At 34.0% G+C, this 18,947-nt stretch overlaps 1 protein-coding gene and 1 long non-coding RNA gene across 8 annotated transcripts in view; one reads left to right on the top strand and one right to left on the bottom strand.

Moving 5' to 3' along the window:
- The window catches only part of pde4cb (phosphodiesterase 4C, cAMP-specific b), a 75,732-nt gene extending 57,801 nt beyond the window's left edge, over window positions 1–17,931 (top strand). For 4 of the 7 annotated variants that reach the window (XM_058791658.1, XM_058791659.1, XM_058791663.1 and 1 more), the window contains 14 exons: window positions 5,870–6,046; window positions 6,460–6,496; window positions 7,332–7,402; window positions 7,517–7,566; window positions 7,722–7,834; window positions 9,785–9,878; window positions 10,063–10,289; window positions 10,836–10,934; window positions 11,158–11,322; window positions 11,426–11,525; window positions 12,876–13,030; window positions 13,747–13,869; window positions 14,023–14,205; window positions 15,090–17,931. In XM_058791658.1, the coding sequence (XP_058647641.1) occupies window positions 5,870–6,046; window positions 6,460–6,496; window positions 7,332–7,402; window positions 7,517–7,566; window positions 7,722–7,834; window positions 9,785–9,878; window positions 10,063–10,289; window positions 10,836–10,934; window positions 11,158–11,322; window positions 11,426–11,525; window positions 12,876–13,030; window positions 13,747–13,869; window positions 14,023–14,205; window positions 15,090–15,494 (1,999 nt within the window). In that variant the 3' untranslated portion in view covers window positions 15,495–17,931. The remainder of the gene's footprint in view (window positions 1–5,869; window positions 6,047–6,459; window positions 6,497–7,331; window positions 7,403–7,516; window positions 7,567–7,721; window positions 7,835–9,784; window positions 9,879–10,062; window positions 10,290–10,835; window positions 10,935–11,157; window positions 11,323–11,425; window positions 11,526–12,875; window positions 13,031–13,746; window positions 13,870–14,022; window positions 14,206–15,089) is intronic. The other 3 variants (XM_058791660.1, XM_058791661.1, XM_058791664.1) reach the window with 1 other exon arrangement.
- Window positions 5,929–18,914, bottom strand: LOC131549455 (uncharacterized). Its single transcript, XR_009273401.1, has 4 exons — window positions 18,809–18,914; window positions 10,047–10,264; window positions 7,675–7,792; window positions 5,929–6,064 (listed from the first exon to the last, which is right to left on the bottom strand). It is a non-coding gene; the product is annotated as an uncharacterized LOC131549455 (long non-coding RNA).
- Between the last annotated feature and the right edge of the window lie 33 nt (window positions 18,915–18,947).

The following is an 18,947-nucleotide window of genomic DNA, read 5'->3' as shown; positions in this document are numbered from 1 at the left end:
TAATGAAGCCAGTCTGTTTTCGTTTGCTTGCTAAATCTGTTGACGTTCTCTTGATTTGTGCTTATGTGAAAGTGCAATAATTCTGATGAAAAGTGAAAATTCTAAAATTACAATAATTGTGATTGTATTTGTTGAGTAAAATAATCATGATTTACCATTTAACCATTATCCAATTTTTTAAGTACCATTTGTTAATGTTTTTCATTTTAGTTTTAATTAACTATATAAACCCAGGTTTATATGGGTTTAGAACTACATTCGGGTGAGAAAATGATGAGAATTTATTTTTAAATTTGGGTGAAATGTTCCTTTATCTGCTTTTGTGGCCCGATTGAGACACGCAGGACAAGTGGCTGCAGTTTTTATATTCGTTTTGGGGTGATTATTACCTAATTTGAGCAGGAAGGTGCAGCGGCCATGCTTGAATTACTCATTTATTGGAACATTTAGATTTAAGCCACATCTGCACCTCTAATCAGGGTCCGTCCATCTCCACAGAGCTGTTCTAGGCCCATCATGCACTGAGTCTTTATGACTGGCCACTGTGCACTTTAATTGGCTTTGCTCAGTAAGCGGTGCGTCCTGTCCTGTCACGATCGAAGCAATGTTCCAAATAAAGACCGATTCCTAATCAGAGACACTAGAGTCAGAGCTCTGGAATACAGCTGGTGTTCAGGTGAACGAGGGAGAAGAACTGTCCTTTATTACTGCAGACCTCTCATCGTGCTCTTCACACCAAGAGCTTATTGATCCCACCGTCCCAGATCTCTCTCATAACATGAGCTCCTGGTGGGATTGGCATCCTGTCTGTCTCCAGTGCCTCGTGTTTGCCTGTTCAGAGTCACACATGAGCAGGAAAAACACAGTAATGACTTTGAAAGTGTTTAAAATCATCAGCTGGAGAACAAGTGCGGTTCGGTTCATTCTTTGTTACTACATTTTATAATGTGTAATGGAGTTTATAACGTAGTCTTTTCAGGGTTGGGCAAAATTCTGAAATTTTGAATCAACTTTGAATATTTATAAAATCATAATTTATGAAATTAGACACATTTCTATAATGTAACTATTCAAAACAATATTTTCATGCCAACTTACAAAATGTTATGCACATAGTTTTTCATCAGTATATATACACACACACACACACTAATGTATTATAGGCGTGAAAAGTAATACGATAATTATTTTTAATTGTTCTTGATTTGATTTTTCAGAATTCAGAATTTTAGAATTAACTTTATTAAAATATTTAAAATGTAAATATTCAATATATAATATTTTGAATGCAGACCCGCAAAATGTTAAGCACATAGTATATAATTAAATTACAAAAAAATATTAAATAACTAACTTGTTTGAATTTCATTGTTTAAAAATCTAAATCTATTGAACTAAATTAGTTTCTCCCCTGCATTAAGATTCACATCTAATGGCATTAACTATGAAACGTGTACTTCACTGGAATCACTTACATTGATGACGACTTGGATAACTTGGAATCATCTCTGCATATTGCTTCATTTCCCTTACTTCCACGTACAGTATTTGTACAAGCTGTTTGTTTTATACCTTGAGTAAACAGTGTGCACTAACATTTTACTTCTGACTGTGTACTAATCATTCTCACTAAGCTATTCTAACTCTTTACCTTGGATGATACTCATAATGCATTACAGTGAATCTGCCTGTTCTTTAAGACCAAAATAAATAATACCAAAAATTTAAAAGTGCACGGTTTTTCAAATATGTATGTAATATTTTTGAATGTATAGTTATATTATATTTGGAGAACAATGTGTGTTCAAATGTAGTGGAAATAATGTTACAATGGAAAAAAAATGTAATACTCCTAATAGGATTTATTTTCTTTTTGCAAAGTGCAGTTTTTAATTTTTTCTGTAAAGCGTGTCTGATCCTGAAGCTATCTGACATGCATTTCTGTGGTATTCTACAAATCTGTCAGCTTTAGCATGCTGTGACTTGTCTGTTGGCAAAGAGCAGTTATGTATGTATGTATGTCTGTGTGTGTGTGTGTGTGTGTGCGTGTGGTCAGAATACGAGAGAAAGAGAAAGGACTGGATGTGTTTATGGAAAAAACACTATATTAAGCTAATGCATTTAGATTTTAGTCTCTGGATTTAAATAATTCAAGGTCTTTAAAAGAAATATCAAATCAAACTGGTAAATCAAATATAAGAAATACATCAATTTATTCTTCAGGAAATATTTATATGGTAAGGTTGTCATTGGATTTGTGTCCAAGCTTTTTACTAAAAGTCTTGAGAGTTAGAATGGCAGTCTGCTTGCAAACGCGACCAAGATCTGCTGAAAAGCACGTACTGTGGTAAGTTCACTGTTGACATTTGCCACATTATACAAACTCCGGCATTTTGTCAGACTGCTCTTCAGAACATGCATTGTGTACTTTGCTCTTCCCTCTCTGTGGAAATATATGGATTTTGGTACACAATACTAAATTCTGAGAAAGAAAAAGGTCCTAGGCTGTAATTGTACTATATTCTGACATTGTTTTCGGTATTTTATGTGTTATTATAAATCTTCTTTCCCCAAAACCACATAAATAGTGTCTGGAAAACAGAGCATTGACTACACGTCTGAAACATTTCCTTTGATTATTAGCTAATATAAACAAACATTTCAATATATTTATTAGATGTTTATACACAATAATAAATACTATATTATTTCCAGACATCTTGAATTTATCTTGTGCTTAGAGTTTACCAGTTTACCAAGATTGGCACAGTTCTACTGAGTAGTGGATCATTATTCTAATGAGTCTCATGTAATATCATAAAATAGTTGAATTATGGCTGCAGCATAGAATGCACACAATGATTTTGCTGGTGATAAAAGGAAGCAGTGACTTCAAAATGTAAATTATTTGATGTGAGATTATTTTAATAGCATGTTTTAAATATCACTATCAATGGTGTTCAAGTTAATGAATAAAAAAATAAATAAATCCAGAAATCTATACATTCTATAGAAATGTTATTTGTATAGAATGGCAAAAAAATAAATATATATATATATATATATATATATCAGTCCCTCCAGTTTTTCACGATTCAGTGCAATGCAAAATAAACAAAATGTCGCATTTTTTTGTGATCCTGCATAATTCGTCATTTAACTGCAAAATAATCGCAAAATAAATAAAAGACCTCACATAACATAAAATTCTAATCATCTAACTGAATTATTTTACGTTACGTGGATTCAGATGTTGTTCACGTGATGACGTCTGTCTATGCTATCGTGGGTGTGTGAGCGGTCTGTCAAGAAACAATAGCTGGATGATGACATCACTGAATTCAATAATGAAATACCTTTAACTGAAAATTGAGTGTTTTCAGTTGAGTGTATTGTCCTTCTGCACTACTGACACACTATTTTCCTATTTGATACTGTAAAGCTGCTTTGACACAATCTGTATTGTTAAAAGCACTATATAAATAAAGGTGACTTCACTTAAGTTAATTTGGTAAACGTGATATCATAATTTAAAAGAAAAAAAAAAAAATCGCAAATTTGTCACAAATTTATGGAAATTACCACCACAAAATCAGTCGTTTTGATCACAAAACCACACAAAAAATCGTGAAATCCTGGAGGGACTGATATATATATACATATATATATATATATATATATAAAGCTGGCCAGTATTTCTTTAATATATATATATATATATATATATATATATATATATATATATATATATATATTAATATATTATATATTAATACATATATGTGTGTGACCGTGGACCACAAAACCAGTCTTAAGTGTCAATTTTTCAAAATTTTGATTTATACATCTTCTGAAATCTGAATAAATAAGCTTTCCTTTGATGTATGGTTTGTTAGGATCGGACAATATTAGGCTGAGATACAACTATTTGAAAATCTGGAATCTGAGGGTGCAAAAAAATCTAAATATTGAGAAAATTGCCTTTAAAGTTGTCCAAATGAAGTTCTTAGCAATGCATATTACTAATCAAAAATTAAGTTTTTATATATTTACGGTAAGAAATTTACAAAATATCTTCATGGAACATGAGCTTTACTTAATATCCTAATGATTTTTGGCATAAAATAAAAATGGATAATTAATCCAAAAATACCCCTGCGACTTAAGACTGGTTTGTGGTCCAGGGTCATATATATATATATATATATATATTAAAGAAATACTGGCCAGCTTTATAGAGAATAAGTGTTTCTTTCTGAAGGGTCATCTTAACTGGCACCACCCAAGCCAGCACTTTATGACTCTTGCGTCTTGTTTTTTCCTGTGGCACATTTTTTCATCTGGGTTCCCGTCTCTAAAGTGCCAAGGTCAGGCTGCGGGACCCACCAGGACAAAAAACATAAAAGAAAGAATGGTGTCGTATTTGGCCTTTATTGTCACAGAAGCTCCCTGTTGTTTCAGGGAAAGTGTTCTTTAATGATAACATCTGTGTCTCAGTGCCAGTTCACCACTTCTCATAAATGCCTTTGTGAAGCCCAGCTGCTTAGAGTCCATCCAAAACATCAGGAGGAAGGTTTACTTGAAGAGATAAAATCAATGTTTTTCCTAGAATAATATTCAAACTTTAATTTGACTCTTTTGAAGAAAAATGTGTAATTCTGTAAAGGCTTGAACAAAACTACAAAACTGCATGAACAGTGTGTGAGATACAGCCCATTCATCAATACAGATGCACATGCTTTCAAGTCAATATGGATTCAGAATTAGCCCCATTTACTCTATCAAAATATGATAAGTCATTCTGCTTTTTCACATCCCAGTCACGTTATGATTTCTGAATGGAGAGAAGCAACATTTTACCTGAGAAACTAAAAATAGACCCTCAGCCGTTTAACCTTCACCACAGATATAAATAAACCAAAAGCAGTCCTGGCTCACTCTCTCAAGTCAGTCCGAATCAGAGCAGAGAGTTCTTGAATTCAGACCTACAGACACTCCTACAAATGAAGGCCTGTTTCTCTTCTTTTTGTGTTAACAGCTTGTGGGTCAGAGGTCTTGATTTACTGGCAATCATGAATGAAACTATGGCTGCACGATAAGTCATTTTATTATCATGATGACGATTTCTGCTTCACTTGATTTATTATGCACTATCATATGCAATATTTTCCCACTGGTTATTTACGTTGAAAAAGTTCCATTTTAATTTTGCATTTACATTATCTTGCATTGGTAACAAGCTTTTTGTGGTTGCCAGATCTATGAATTTAAATACCCCAATTTTCTGGTTTACTTAATCATCCCAACCTGGCAACCACACACATCTACATTACGGGAAAAAACAATAATGAGCAGAAAACACACAAGTTGAGCTTTAGCGCTTTCTGTTGAGAGATTCTGTTCAAATAAGTGTAATACAGCCAGTCTGTTTTCTTTCACGTGGTCGTCTACACTTTTTGCCGCAACTCAATCTTTGAGGAAACCATGCGAGTTGGGAAAATTCTGTAATTCTGATGACACATTAAAAAGAAATTAAAATGACAATAATCGTCATTAATAATTTTTAAAAGATTAAAAAGATTCTCAAAAAGAATAAATGTGATTACTATTTAGCCATTATTGTGCAATCCTAGTATATTCATTCAGAATACATTAAAAATAAACAACATTCTGTCCTTTTCTCTCGCATAATCACAGATTTAACATTTAAAATAACACTTCTCCTTGCAGTTGCAAGAATGGCAGTGCCTGAAATGTATGTTGCCATTTTCAGTATTACTTTAATCAAATGTCTGGTGTTTTCTTCTTTTTGGCTGTCAAAATGTTCCCTCACTTAATTAACTTCCTGTCACCTGTCTTTCTGTTGTAGTTTCGATGTGGAAAATGGATTGTCGATCGGGCGCAGTCCATTGGACCCCAGTCCAAGCTCAGGTCTGGTCCTCCAGGCCAACAGCCAGAGGCGAGAGTCTTTCCTTTACCGCTCGGACTCGGATTTTGACCTCTCGCCCAAGACGATGTCCAGAAACTCCTCGATGGCCAGCGAGATGTGAGCTTTCAACATGCACTAAAGCAAAATATGTCATAGTACTTTGTCACTGGACTGGCTCAATGGATTTTCTGATGTCCCACTTAATTATTATTTCAGTCTTTCAGCATGTAGCTCTTGAGCGCAGTACATTTATTTATACCTTTATGAAAACTAAAGCATCACATTAAAATTCATCAGTGATTAATTGGAGGAAATTATTTTAGTCTGCGATTGGAGGAAAAGGGGTTAAAAAGTAAGAGGGATTTGGCAACCAAAGTGGAAAGTTGCTTCAGCATCAGAGAGAAATATTACATATGTACCAGTCAATCATTTACAATAAGACAATGAAATTGCTTTAAGAAAAAAAAAATCAATATTGCTATCTTGCTAAATTAGTAATTTGATCATGATTGTTGACTTCTCTTTTGCAGTCATGGGGAGGACATGATTGTAACGCCATTTGCTCAGGTCAGTTATATTACCCCTCAAATGATAAAGTCATTATTGTGTTAAATAATTGAATAGACATCTACACTGCTGTTGGAATTGCATAGATAATGCTATGAGGTTAATGGGTTTTAAATGGGAATTAATAGGTTGTAAAAAATAAAATAAAAAATATTGAAATATGAATTATTGAAAAATTTCAATATTAAACTCTTTGTTGATTCAAACAATTTGTTCAAACTGCTAACTGATTCAGAAACAAAGCAAGTGAGTGTCTTTATGAAAAAAGGTTACTGAATCATTGACTCACTTTATTTGATCAAAAATGTGGATTCATACAGAAAAGAAATAAACACAGCTGTGTGTTGCTTGAAAAGACACAACCGTTCAGCTGTGGCTTTGTTTGGAACTTGAAAAAAAACTGAATATTGTACCTAAAATTGATCACAGTATTAAGTGTTTTTATTGAACTGTTGCATAAAATCAAAATCAGGAAATTCAGGAAAAACAGCACTCTTGCTTGTATGGTATTGCTAAACTATATCATACAATATAAATATAAAACAAAAACCCATCCAGTGTAAGATGACGCACAGGTCCGGGCAGCAAAATTAAATCCGTTAATAATTTAAACATGTTATTTCTTCAATAATTCATCGCACCAAATTAATGCACTAAATCTGTAGACCTAATATATATGTAAAAGCTTTTATATTTGCACTTTCAAAGAGTTTTCAAGGCACTGTGCACATGTGTGTTCTGTAGTTCTGTGGCCATTGTGTTGTGCAGATACTTGAATGTGTAATATGTTTGTGTTTGTGTGTGTGTGTGTGTGTCTGTGTGTGTGTTACTGTAGGTTCTTGCCAGTCTGCGAACAGTGAGGGGTAACGTTGCAGCTTTAACCCACGTGCAAGATAGAAGCAACAAGTGAGTCTGTAGCCGAAACACCTTCAGACAGGCAGTGAATGGAAGGATTAAAAAAAGAAAAGATTTATAACAGTTGTCACATGAAGTCTCTTTAATCTTTTTCCTTCATAATAGGAGACTGTCAGGCACAACACCTCAGTCTGCCTGTAAAACAAGCTTGTCCGGTGAGTGTAAGAACATGAGCTGGTCTAGCCAAAGATAAGGACTTTTCCTTACTGTAGACCTCAGGCAAATTTTTATAGATGTAAATATTTGAACATCTGAATACTTACCTGTAACGTATTATCGATGTTCTGACATCTGAGGTTGTTTGTTGCAGATGAGGCATATCAGAAACTCGCCGTCGAGACCCTTGAAGAGCTGGATTGGTGTTTGGACCAGCTAGAGACCCTGCAAACACGGCACTCTGTCAGCGAAATGGCCTCCAATAAGGTATTGAAAGCAATATTTCAGTCAAAAGTGACATTTTGAATCATTTGCTCTCACAAGAAAATGAGATGATGTATGAGCTGTTCTTATCTATGCACTGAAAATGTATTTATAATGACAAAAAAGCAACATAAACTGGCCATACAGTACAGCATTTACACTGTATTAGTACATAGCTCACAAGTCAAATATGCCATCTGTGGAGCAGATTTTATGTCATAAAGTCTGTAGTTCATAGTTTAACTTTTTATTGGCTCATTTAAAAGCTATTTGTTAACTAGAACTATTAAAACATCATTTTAGTTCATTGAAATAGAGCTGAAATAAAATAAAATATAAATCTAAAATGAAAATCTTAAGTTATAATTAGAAATGCTGCATTGGCAGCAAACTGAAACAAGATAGGTTGAAGTACTAAAATTACTAAATCAAAAATAAACAGAAATATTTCAAACTTAATAATAGAAAAGGACTAAATTCATAAAACCAAAACTAAAATTAGAATATTAATATTATATATAATATTAATAAACTCAATTAAATTCATACCATTTTAGTATCAATAATACTAAATAATGAATAATTAATAAATAATACTAAAATAACACTGCACACATATCATATGACTTCAGAAGACAGCTGAATGAGTCATATGAACTACTTCTACTTCTACTAAATTGCCTATTAATAAGTTTTTGGGTACAGAAGGGTAGTACATTTTGATTTTAAGATATTTATGTTAATAATATGTCAGTAACTTATAACTCAGTCTTTGAATTAAATTCATGTTTGATGTTGTGCATGTTCCACACCCAGAGCCATGCATAAAGACAGCAACAATGCAAAACAATGCCAGCATATTTCAGTACAATGAAGAGAAACTTGGACGTAAGCAATGTTGGCAGAGTGGTTTCAGTTATTGCAATGCATGAGGCATACTGTCGTACAGTATGTTTACTACTATTCAAAAGTGTGGTGTTTCATTGCAGTGCTCCATATGCATTTTATATTATGAGTTAATCAGGGTTGAAAGTCATTTTGCTGCTGCATGATTACATAACCCCGACATGCACTGTAGTGTCTGAATGAGTGTCTCCTTGCACAGCTTTTGGTATGGACTCAGTTACCATGGTAACCGGGTAACAGTGTGATGAAAATGAATATTGTGCTGCAGGGCTCTGATGCAGTGTGATACACACTCATTTTCTTCGTCTCCTGTTCGCAGTTCTATTCATTGTATCAGTTGTTGCTGTTGTTATTATTGCACGGAAATCAGTCCCATAAGTACAATAAATGGAGTGTATTAAAGTGCATTAGTGTCCGCCCACTTTTTCTGGTTTCGGAAAGTATTTTTCCCATAGGGATTTTAGCCATGAAGCCATGAACCAAACTAACCAGCTCCAAGGAAAATCACAATCATTTGAAGCAAAAAAGTACATGAAAATCAGACAAAAAGACAACGTTACGAGAAGGAACTACAGGAACTAAGCAAATTAAAATTGACAGAGAAATTTTAAACTTTACATTTATCTATGGTTGTATCTATAGAAACGATATAGTTTATGTTCATTGCATAATATGCATGTCTTTACAAATATTAAAAGTATTTTGAGAGCGTAGGGAGACCGACTTGATAACGCCATTCACGGTGCTTCATGGGAGTGGGCGGAGCTAAAGATCTCATTTGGCACTCTTTGCTCACTGATTGGTGGAATTTCAAATTCAAATTCCTATTCCACATAATTCTTTTAAAAATAAGCTGAATTTATGCAAACTGATGGGTTCAACAAAAGCACATACAATCAATTAACAACCTCAAAGCAGGTCTGTCTTTAAAGTTTTATCAGTTGTTAAAAATAAATTTCCCTATGGAGGTTTTATTTCCTGAACTAAACTGTTGAGAATATAATGTTACTAATGTTTTATTAATTTTATTTGTTGTATTATTTTTAGTTTAAAAGAATGCTCAACAGGGAACTTACTCAGCTGTCAGAGACCAGCCGGTCAGGAAACCAAGTGTCGGAGTTCATAGCAAGCACAATTTTACGTGAGTGACTTTGTCATTTATATGTAATTGACAAATTTAGAAACTGGATTTGTGATAACATGGTGTATTCAGCATTAATTCAGAGAAATAAATATAGTATTTTTCTTCTATTTTCCCAAATTGCATCTTTCCTTTCAATCTGAATTTAGCTCAGGGATTTTCACGTACTCTGTTTGTGTTGCAGAAAAACAGCATGACGTGGAGATTGTGTCAGCAGCGTGTAAGGAGGAGAAAAAACGCCGGCCGATGTCTCAGATAAGTGGAGTGAGAAAACTGAGCCCCAGTCCGAGTCTCCCTCCAACATCCATCCCTCGATTTGGTGTCAACACACAACATGAGAGCCTCCTGGCCGAGGTGTCCCTTCATTTCACTCTTTGTCAGTTCTACTGTAGATCAGAATTGCAAGAAATTGTAAGAATTGCGATCACCTTTTACCAAATCACATTTTTTTAAAATCTCCTTTCGATTTTTGATTCCATGGTGAAAATAATAATAATAATAATAAAAAAAAAAAAAAACTAACTGCAATATGTAAACTTGGAATTCAGAGGAAAAAAGTCAGAATTGCGAGAAAAAAAGTCACTATTTTGTGCTTATATCGCGCAGTTCTGACTTTTTTCTCAACTGCAAGAAACTATTTTTTATTCATTTACATGCCTTTCACAAATTTTAATTTAAGTGCATTTTTATATTAGTCAAAAATCATGGTTCCTGGTTTGTTCAGTTTCTCTGCAAGCATATAACACTTCTCAATGAAAAAAATTTATTTTGTTACATATATATATGTTATTTAGTTATTAAAAAATATTTTAACTATTTTTATCAAATATATTTATTGTCAAACTACTTTTTGTGAAATATTTAGATAAAGTATTTGTGATACCTTTCTTTAAATTACATCAAATTCAGAGATTCACAGTGCTATATTAATATTGTTGACTGTATTTTTCACTCTAGGAGTTTGAGGACATCAATCGATGGGGTATAGATATTTTTAAGATAGCAGAGTATTCTGGGAATCGGCCTCTAACAGTCGTAATGTACACCATTTTTCAGGTAAGATTTTTGTCTAGAATTATCTCTTGACATAAATGTTCCACTGCTTTGCTATTGTATTTCCAGATACATAGTAGAACTACCAGAAGAAAAAGCTAATAATTTTATCATTGTTTTGTAGCATTAACTGAAAATAGCTTACTTGTTTATTTTTACGCTGACTTTAATTGCAGATTTACCTGATATTTGATTGCTGCATGTTTCTATACCCTGTAATTCTCAGGAGCGAGATTTGTTCAAGACCTTTAAGATCCCATCGGACACCTTCTTAACTTTCCTCATGACTTTGGAGGATCACTACCACGCGGACGTGGCCTACCATAACAACATCCACGCAGCAGATGTTGTGCAGTCCACACACGTTCTGCTCTCCACACCTGCCCTAGAGGTCTGCATGCTTGATCACACACATACATAGTGCTCATGGGAAGTGACCTCTAAACAAACCAGCATATATTTGTTTGTTTGTTTTGTTTTGTTATGACTTTCAGGATGTGTTCACAGACCTTGAGATCATGGCTGCTCTGTTTGCGAGTGCTATTCATGATGTTGACCATCCAGGATTGTCTAACCAGTTCCTCATTAACACAAGTATGACTCTTTAATGACAAGCCATTACAATAACCGCCAAATCCATTCACTTAGGCTCCGTCCCAAACACAAACACAGTTATTTAAAACTAGTGATACACCAAAATGAAAATTCTGGGCCAAAACCAAAAATTCAGGATGCACTGGGCCGAAAACTGAAAATAAATCTTATTTAATAATCAATCAAATTTATTTATTAAGCAACACTCCAAAATATTTAAATTGCACATAAGTGTTTATGTCCATTTTTTTATAACAAAATTGTTCTACATTTTTTTGTTAAAATTACTGCTGTCAAACGATTAATCGCATCCAAAATAAACGTTTTTGTTTACATAATATATGTGTGTATACTGTGTATATTTACTATGTATATATAAATACAAACACATGCATGTGTATATATTTAAGAAAAATGCTATGTTTGTATATTAAATATATTTATATATAAGAATATAAATATATAAATGTATATACATGTAAATATTTTCAAAATATATAGTGTATGTGTGTGTATTTATATATACATCATAAATATACACAGTACACACAGATACACTATGTAAACAAAATCTTTTATTTTGGATGCAATTAATCGTTTGACAGCAGTAGTTAAAATATAAACATTTAAACAGTGGCTGTAATAAATTTTTCATGATAGATTTATTCAAACGTACATTGAATAATGAAGACAACAGGTTAAGTAAAAATATAACAAATATGTAATATAGTGCATATATTCCACAAAATGCTCTTCTCTATAGTTTTCTTTCTCACTGACTATTGAGTTTATGGACATTTAATGTCTTTCCTCAGGTAAATTACGTGACATTGTTTACAAGCTGTTTTATTGACGTCTTTATGCGGTGGAAACACTGATTTTCATGCGACATTAAAAAGTGTCAAAACCACATGTTTCATGATAAGATTGAGAATATGAAAGCTTAAATACATATTAATTACATATTAAAAGTAACAAAGCACAACTCTTCTTGCGATTTTTGGATGGTAGGCGCGCCACAGATAATGTTTAGTGAAGTTGACGAATCGGCGGAAAACAGCGCCAAATAAAAGATTTAAGTCCATATCAGTATCGATTAAAAACACGAAATCGATATTGTAAATCCAGCACTGGCCTCCACACTGTTGTTTAACCACAGTGTTTAAATAAACTAGACACTGACAAAGTCAAAACGCACCATCAGAGAAACGCTAATTAAACATCACTGATTCACTCAATAATTTTGGCCCTCCAGAATTGTTAAAAAATCCCTGTTGCCGAAATTTCAGTGCATCACTACTAAAAACCCAGCGGGACCTTAGCAGGTTGTTTTTCTCTTCACTCTTTCAGACTCTGAGCTCGCTCTCATGTACAATGACGCCTCGGTGTTGGAGAACCATCACTTGGCTGTGGGCTTCAAGCTTCTCCAGGAGGAGAACTGTGATATCTTCTGCAATCTCAGCAAGAAAAAACGACAGTCCCTACGACAGATGACCATAGACATGGTGAGGCTAATACACGTTTATTACGCAGCTCGCTGAAATACTTGATTCTGATTGGTCAGCCACAACATTCCGGGGTGTGCTATTCGCCAACAGCTCGGAATGTTGTGGCTGAGCAGGAAAGACATGCTCATCTGGGTATTTGAGACTGTTGCTTCTTTCACATCTCACATCGCTGCACTCTCGTTCGCTTCATTTAAACACAACTACCATCATCCTGCGCCTCAGATATCGATTGTATTTACTGTAAAACAAAACCATAGGACTTCAGTATTAATAGTAGGCCTGCGTGCGTTGAAGTGTGCATCTTGTTACCAGAATGATTGTTTTACACACTGTAATGGATTTAAGATAATAAACAGGTCGGAAACTCATACAAGTTTGGAACAACTTGTGGTTGAGTAAATTCCAGAATTGGGTAAACTGTCCCTTTAAGGAGAACATAAAAGTGAATGGTTTATTTTACAAGCATAACCAAACGTCTGGTAGTAATGATGTATGAGCGAATGACTGTTTCTAAATGATTCATTGAGGTAATGAGTGCTCTGTGACTCATTTGTGAATCAGACTACCGCGGTGTCTCTTTTTTGTTGTATTTCAAAAGACTAAATGACATGAGGAAAAAAGTCACAAAGTTTTAACCCAGATAAAAACATATGATGTAAAACAAACCTTTCTAAAATGTCACATTTTTAATGCTTCTAATGTCATCTCTCCAGGTATTAGCCACTGATATGTCCAAACACATGAATTTCCTGGCTGACCTGAAGACAATGGTGGAAACTAAAAAAGTGACCAGTCTGGGAGTCTTGCTGCTGGACAACTACTCTGACCGCATACAGGTACTGCAGTCTCACTCTAGCACATTCACTACAATGCCTTACTAAACAACTCTATTTAGGCCCACTTTTAGAAGGCTAGTCAACTATTTATTGGATTTTTTTCAGCCCTATTTGAACAGCTGAATTGTAAAAAGTCTTTCTTTTCTTGGAAAGGTGCTTCAGAATATGGTTCACTGCGCAGACCTCAGCAACCCCACCAAACCCCTGGAGCTCTACAGACAGTGGACAGATCGCATCATGGTGGAGCTCTTCAGACAGGGGGACCGTGAGCGTGACAAGGGCATAGAAATCAGCCCCATGTGCGACAAACACACAGCTTCTGTGGAAAAATCTCAGGTATGATTATGTCTATTTTAGGGGTTTGCAAGCTGGGGTTTGGGAAGGTCACCAAAAATGGAGAGAAAAAAAATGAAAAGATTACAATACGATTTTAATGTGTGTACTTACGATATTATTAAAATATGTTTTAATAAATAAGTAAATATAGATGTAAATAAAAAGTATTTTCTGATAACTCTTATTAATATGAGAAATTACAAAAACCAAGTCTTTGTAATATCACATCTAATATTTTCTCACACTGTATAAATGGGTTTTTACTGTAATGAATGGTTATTTTTTCATTACATAAAAATATAGCTGTATAAAACTGAGAAAATGTATTTTTTTACAACTGTCAAAGTTAATATGTGCATTTAAGATATATATAATGACTCAACATTCACTAAATTTGATTCATGAACTAATGACATGAATAGTCCATATTTTATTCTATTATTATCAGTAGTTTTTATTTGGAAGAAAATTCTGAATTTAGTTTTGTTAATAAATAAATAAACAATAGAATTTAGATGTAAATAAAACAAATGTACTGAATCTATTTTAATAATTTGCAAAATGACAGTATAAAATCCAGTTATTTAAAAAAGCCTCACAGCATCACTTAATATTTTTCTCAAACTGTATAAATAGGTGTTTATAGATTAAAAATATCTAGCTGTAAACTGAGAGAGAAAAAAAAAGTGAAATTTTACCCCAAAAAAATAAAAAATCTGGACTGTCAGAGATAACATATGCATTTTAGATATTAATAAAATATGTTATGATATTGACATTCACTTAATTTCTAAAATGCTAAAATCATGAACTTTTTAATTGTTAAAAAATCAGCATTTAGTTGCCTGTCCTTTACTATAATGTACTAATCATTGTTTCTTAAGGTGGGATTCATCGATTACATTGTCCATCCTCTATGGGAGACATGGGCTGATCTGGTCCATCCCGATGCTCAGGACATTCTAGACACATTGGAGGACAATCGCGAATGGTACCAGAGCATGATCCCCCGCAGCCCGTCTCCCACCCCTAAAGAGCAGGACTCTCGGGCCACGCTGGGCGTCGCAGGCTCGGCCGGGGAAAAGTTTCAGTTTGAGCTGACTCTGGAGGAAGAGGACGGAGAGCTAGAGGCTGAAGAAGAGCACGCAGATAAAGACGGATCAAGGACTTTGACGGACCCCAGGCATGCGCAGACGTCCCCTCGCGGAGTCGCTCCCGTTTTAGACCGCAGCGAAAGAGAACTGGACCAAGAAACGATCAGCGTATCCATCCTGCAGCTGGAAACTTAACAAGGCCCAGTACTAAGAGTGCTGCTTCACTTGTGTTTCTTAGTTGCAATATTTTGGGGTTGAGTAGAACAACCATACACTAAAAAGACATTGGTTTATCTGACCAAATAGGCCTGTATTTTAAAGCTATATTGTGTCCCAGACATAAACTTTTGCATAAGGACTGAGGCCGAAGGTGTAGCTGAATGTGTTCGTGGTCTCATGGAGAAACATGAGTCTTCCCTTGAGTGACTGTCCATGCCAACTGCAGAGGAAAGCTGATTTACTCATTATGTGAAGTTTTTCACTCGACTCTAGGATATTTATTATCTTGAACCTTTTTAATAATGGATAACTTAATGCTTTTGCTTTTTTGCCACTGAGAAATAACTTAGTCGAATGAAATGGGACAGTTGCAGGAAATATTAAGGCAAGACACCACAGGTGAATGGAGTAAAACATATTTATATAACTAATAGATCACCATACTTCTCCAGCTGATTAATCGCAGTATATTAGTAATAATAATAACAATAATTTCGTATAAAAACATTTCTCTGTAAAGGCTTAATAGAGTTTTTACAGAGAGAATTTTGGATTTCTCTTTTCATCACTCCATAAATCAGAAAATTCTGTCAACAGCCAGAGAAAATAAATAAATAAATAACTCAAGTTTTTAGAAATAAAATGTATAAATATAAATAAGGTGATTACAGACTATAAAGCTTTAGAATGTACACTTTAGAATGTTTTATAATGTAAATTTTTCGCTCAGTGTTTAAAACAGCCTTTAAAAATATCTTTTGTAATTGAAATCTACAGTCACAAAAAGATAAAGTGTAATAATTAAGCACTCAAATCTGTATTTTGGATGTTTTTTTTCCACTAGTCTAAAAAAAAAAAGACGTTATGGAAGCAAAATGTAAAAAAAAAAAAAAACTTGTAGTGTCTTGCCTTAACAGGTTAGCGATAAGATTGTGATTGTTAACAACCTCAGGATAATGCTGATTTCTTTTTAATGTAGCAAGACTCCAAAGTGCAGTCACTAAACTATCTGTTTATAATCTTGTTTTGAACAAATAGGAAAAAAATGTAATCTAAAAGCCACATTGGGCTCATTAGACGACCGTATGGAGAATCCCTTTACAAGCATCTTTGTACTGAAATACCTTTATACCTCTTGACACATTAGCACTATGTAGACATAATGATCATATCGAAAGAAACAGGGTTGATATTTTAACTGATTGATGAATAAACTCGAACGATGACAAATCTTAACTCCCCTAACTCGATACTCGTGAGCGAATCAGTGTTATACGGTGGTTTACTCTGCTGTGCCCATGTTAGAGATCGTAAAATTGGAGATTGCCTCCACTGGGTGCTATCAAGAGCTGAAGTGGATCCCACATCTTTCCCAGTTTTATTGTGTGGTGGATTTAAACAGGACGTTCTGGTCTAGATCAGCACAAACAACCCTTACTCTAAGCCAGATGCGTGGCCACCTCACATAAAGGGCTGTGGCTAACTGATCCTTAAGATCCTGTTCTCATATTGTCATCATTTTCTGAGATATTTGCCTCAATATATTCCATAAATATGAACCTGTTTATACACAAGTCAGAAACATGCTATGAAATTGCATAGGAGGAGGAGTGTGTGTTTTTTTTTTTTTTTTTTTTTTGAATACTAAACTGGGATCAGAGAAAATTGTGTAATAAAATAAAAAAAATTAATTACTATTTTATTCTAAATTCTTCTAATGGTTGGAAATTGTGAGATTAATCACAATTATTGTTTGGGTAATGCATATGTAATCATTTTGCTATATATAAAGAATATTTTATTTATTGGGGTTTGACTACCTCTTTTTCTGACCAGATGGGGATGTGTTTGGGAAACCCGTTTGAAAATGATTATTTTCATATACAGTAGCCCAGAAATGAGACCCTTCATTTTTCATTTGTTAAGAAGATGGAACCGTGACACATAATTATTTTATAATTAAAAAATATTCCCTACTTAAGAGTAGTCAGCAGTGCTGAAGAGAATCTGTAGCCAGATTGATGCTAAAAGTGCCACTTCATCCAGTAGCCTTGGCCACGCTCGTTCTCGGAGATCAGAAAAGCCAGTGTTGAGCCTTAAAGCACATCCCTTTAGCTTCAGTGCCATTACAGCAGCGACTGTGAAACATTCATAGTGTCTGAAATGAATTTTGCTGTATGATATTAAAAGAACTATGTCTTCTTCTCTGTGATAATGTGTAGTAAATTTATACGTGTCCTCTGTGTGTTAGTATTACTGACATTGTTAAAGATATTTGTTCAGTTTGTTTACAGGTCACATATGTTTCAGATAAAGTTGGTTTATCTCAGTGTGTTTCTGTTCTCCACTGCCAGAGCCAAAAATTCAGATTGTTCTGAATTGTCAATAAAAATAATTAAATAAATAATATGGGGTTTAAAGCAATCATTCATAAATGAATCATTCATAAAGACCAGAGATGGGTGCAAATTTGGCTGGATAGCTTTGACTATGCTAATGCTAACCACGTCTCTCCAGTTATTACAGGCCTCTTTGGTGGCATGACGGATTCTCATTCTAGAAAGCGTTTGATTAGCTAAAAAAATTTTTTGTATGTGCCCCATGATGAGTAGGCCTATATTTTTGGTGCATTTTTCTGGAAAATAAAAAATGTAGGTCATATCAATTAGGTTAATTTTGCTGGCCTTCGACGTCACACTAATATAGATACAACATACAAACTAACAGATATGAAATAAAAGCCACAAAACACTCACTTTAAATTGTTCGGGGCTTGTAACGCTTATTAAATTATCGTAATTTGCGTTAATGTTAATTTAAACACTAGATGGCGCTAAAAGATGCAATTTCGCCAATGCACTCATGCAACTTTGTTGCATTGTTTTTACTGAATAAAAATAATTTTTATTAGCCTACATATAATAAATATATGTAATATAATAGTAAACAATAATATTTTGAGAATATATGCTTTTGGTAAGAAATTAATTGCGTTGTACACTTTTTCAGGCAACTTAGGAGGAAAATTCACCATAAAATACAACAGTTAGCACAGTTTTTGTCAGTACAGCAAAAAATAAATAAAAGGCTAACAGCTAGCCTACAACTATCATCAAAAAGTGTATTGTTAAATTAAACATATATATTTTTTATGATTTGACAGTAATGACAATAATAACTATATTACATTTGCGTTAACCATGGATGCCATGGTGATTTGTTATAAGAAACATGACCAACAAAAAAGTCAAACATTGGTTACATATCAGTGTGGCGAAAAGGACACTGACCTGCACCGTTAATGTAAACAAATCCCTGTGTCAGCTGCTCATTTTCTGCGACCATTTTATTTGATTAATTATGGAGAGACCGAAGCCACGCTCCTAAATAATGAATGATGCTGGTTTAATATTTTACGCCGTGTGGGTG

The sequence above is a fragment of the Onychostoma macrolepis genome, chromosome 11 (genome assembly GCF_012432095.1).
Source record: "Onychostoma macrolepis isolate SWU-2019 chromosome 11, ASM1243209v1, whole genome shotgun sequence".
Lineage (NCBI taxonomy): Eukaryota > Metazoa > Chordata > Actinopteri > Cypriniformes > Cyprinidae > Onychostoma > Onychostoma macrolepis.
This window is presented reverse-complemented; position numbering and strand designations above follow the sequence as displayed.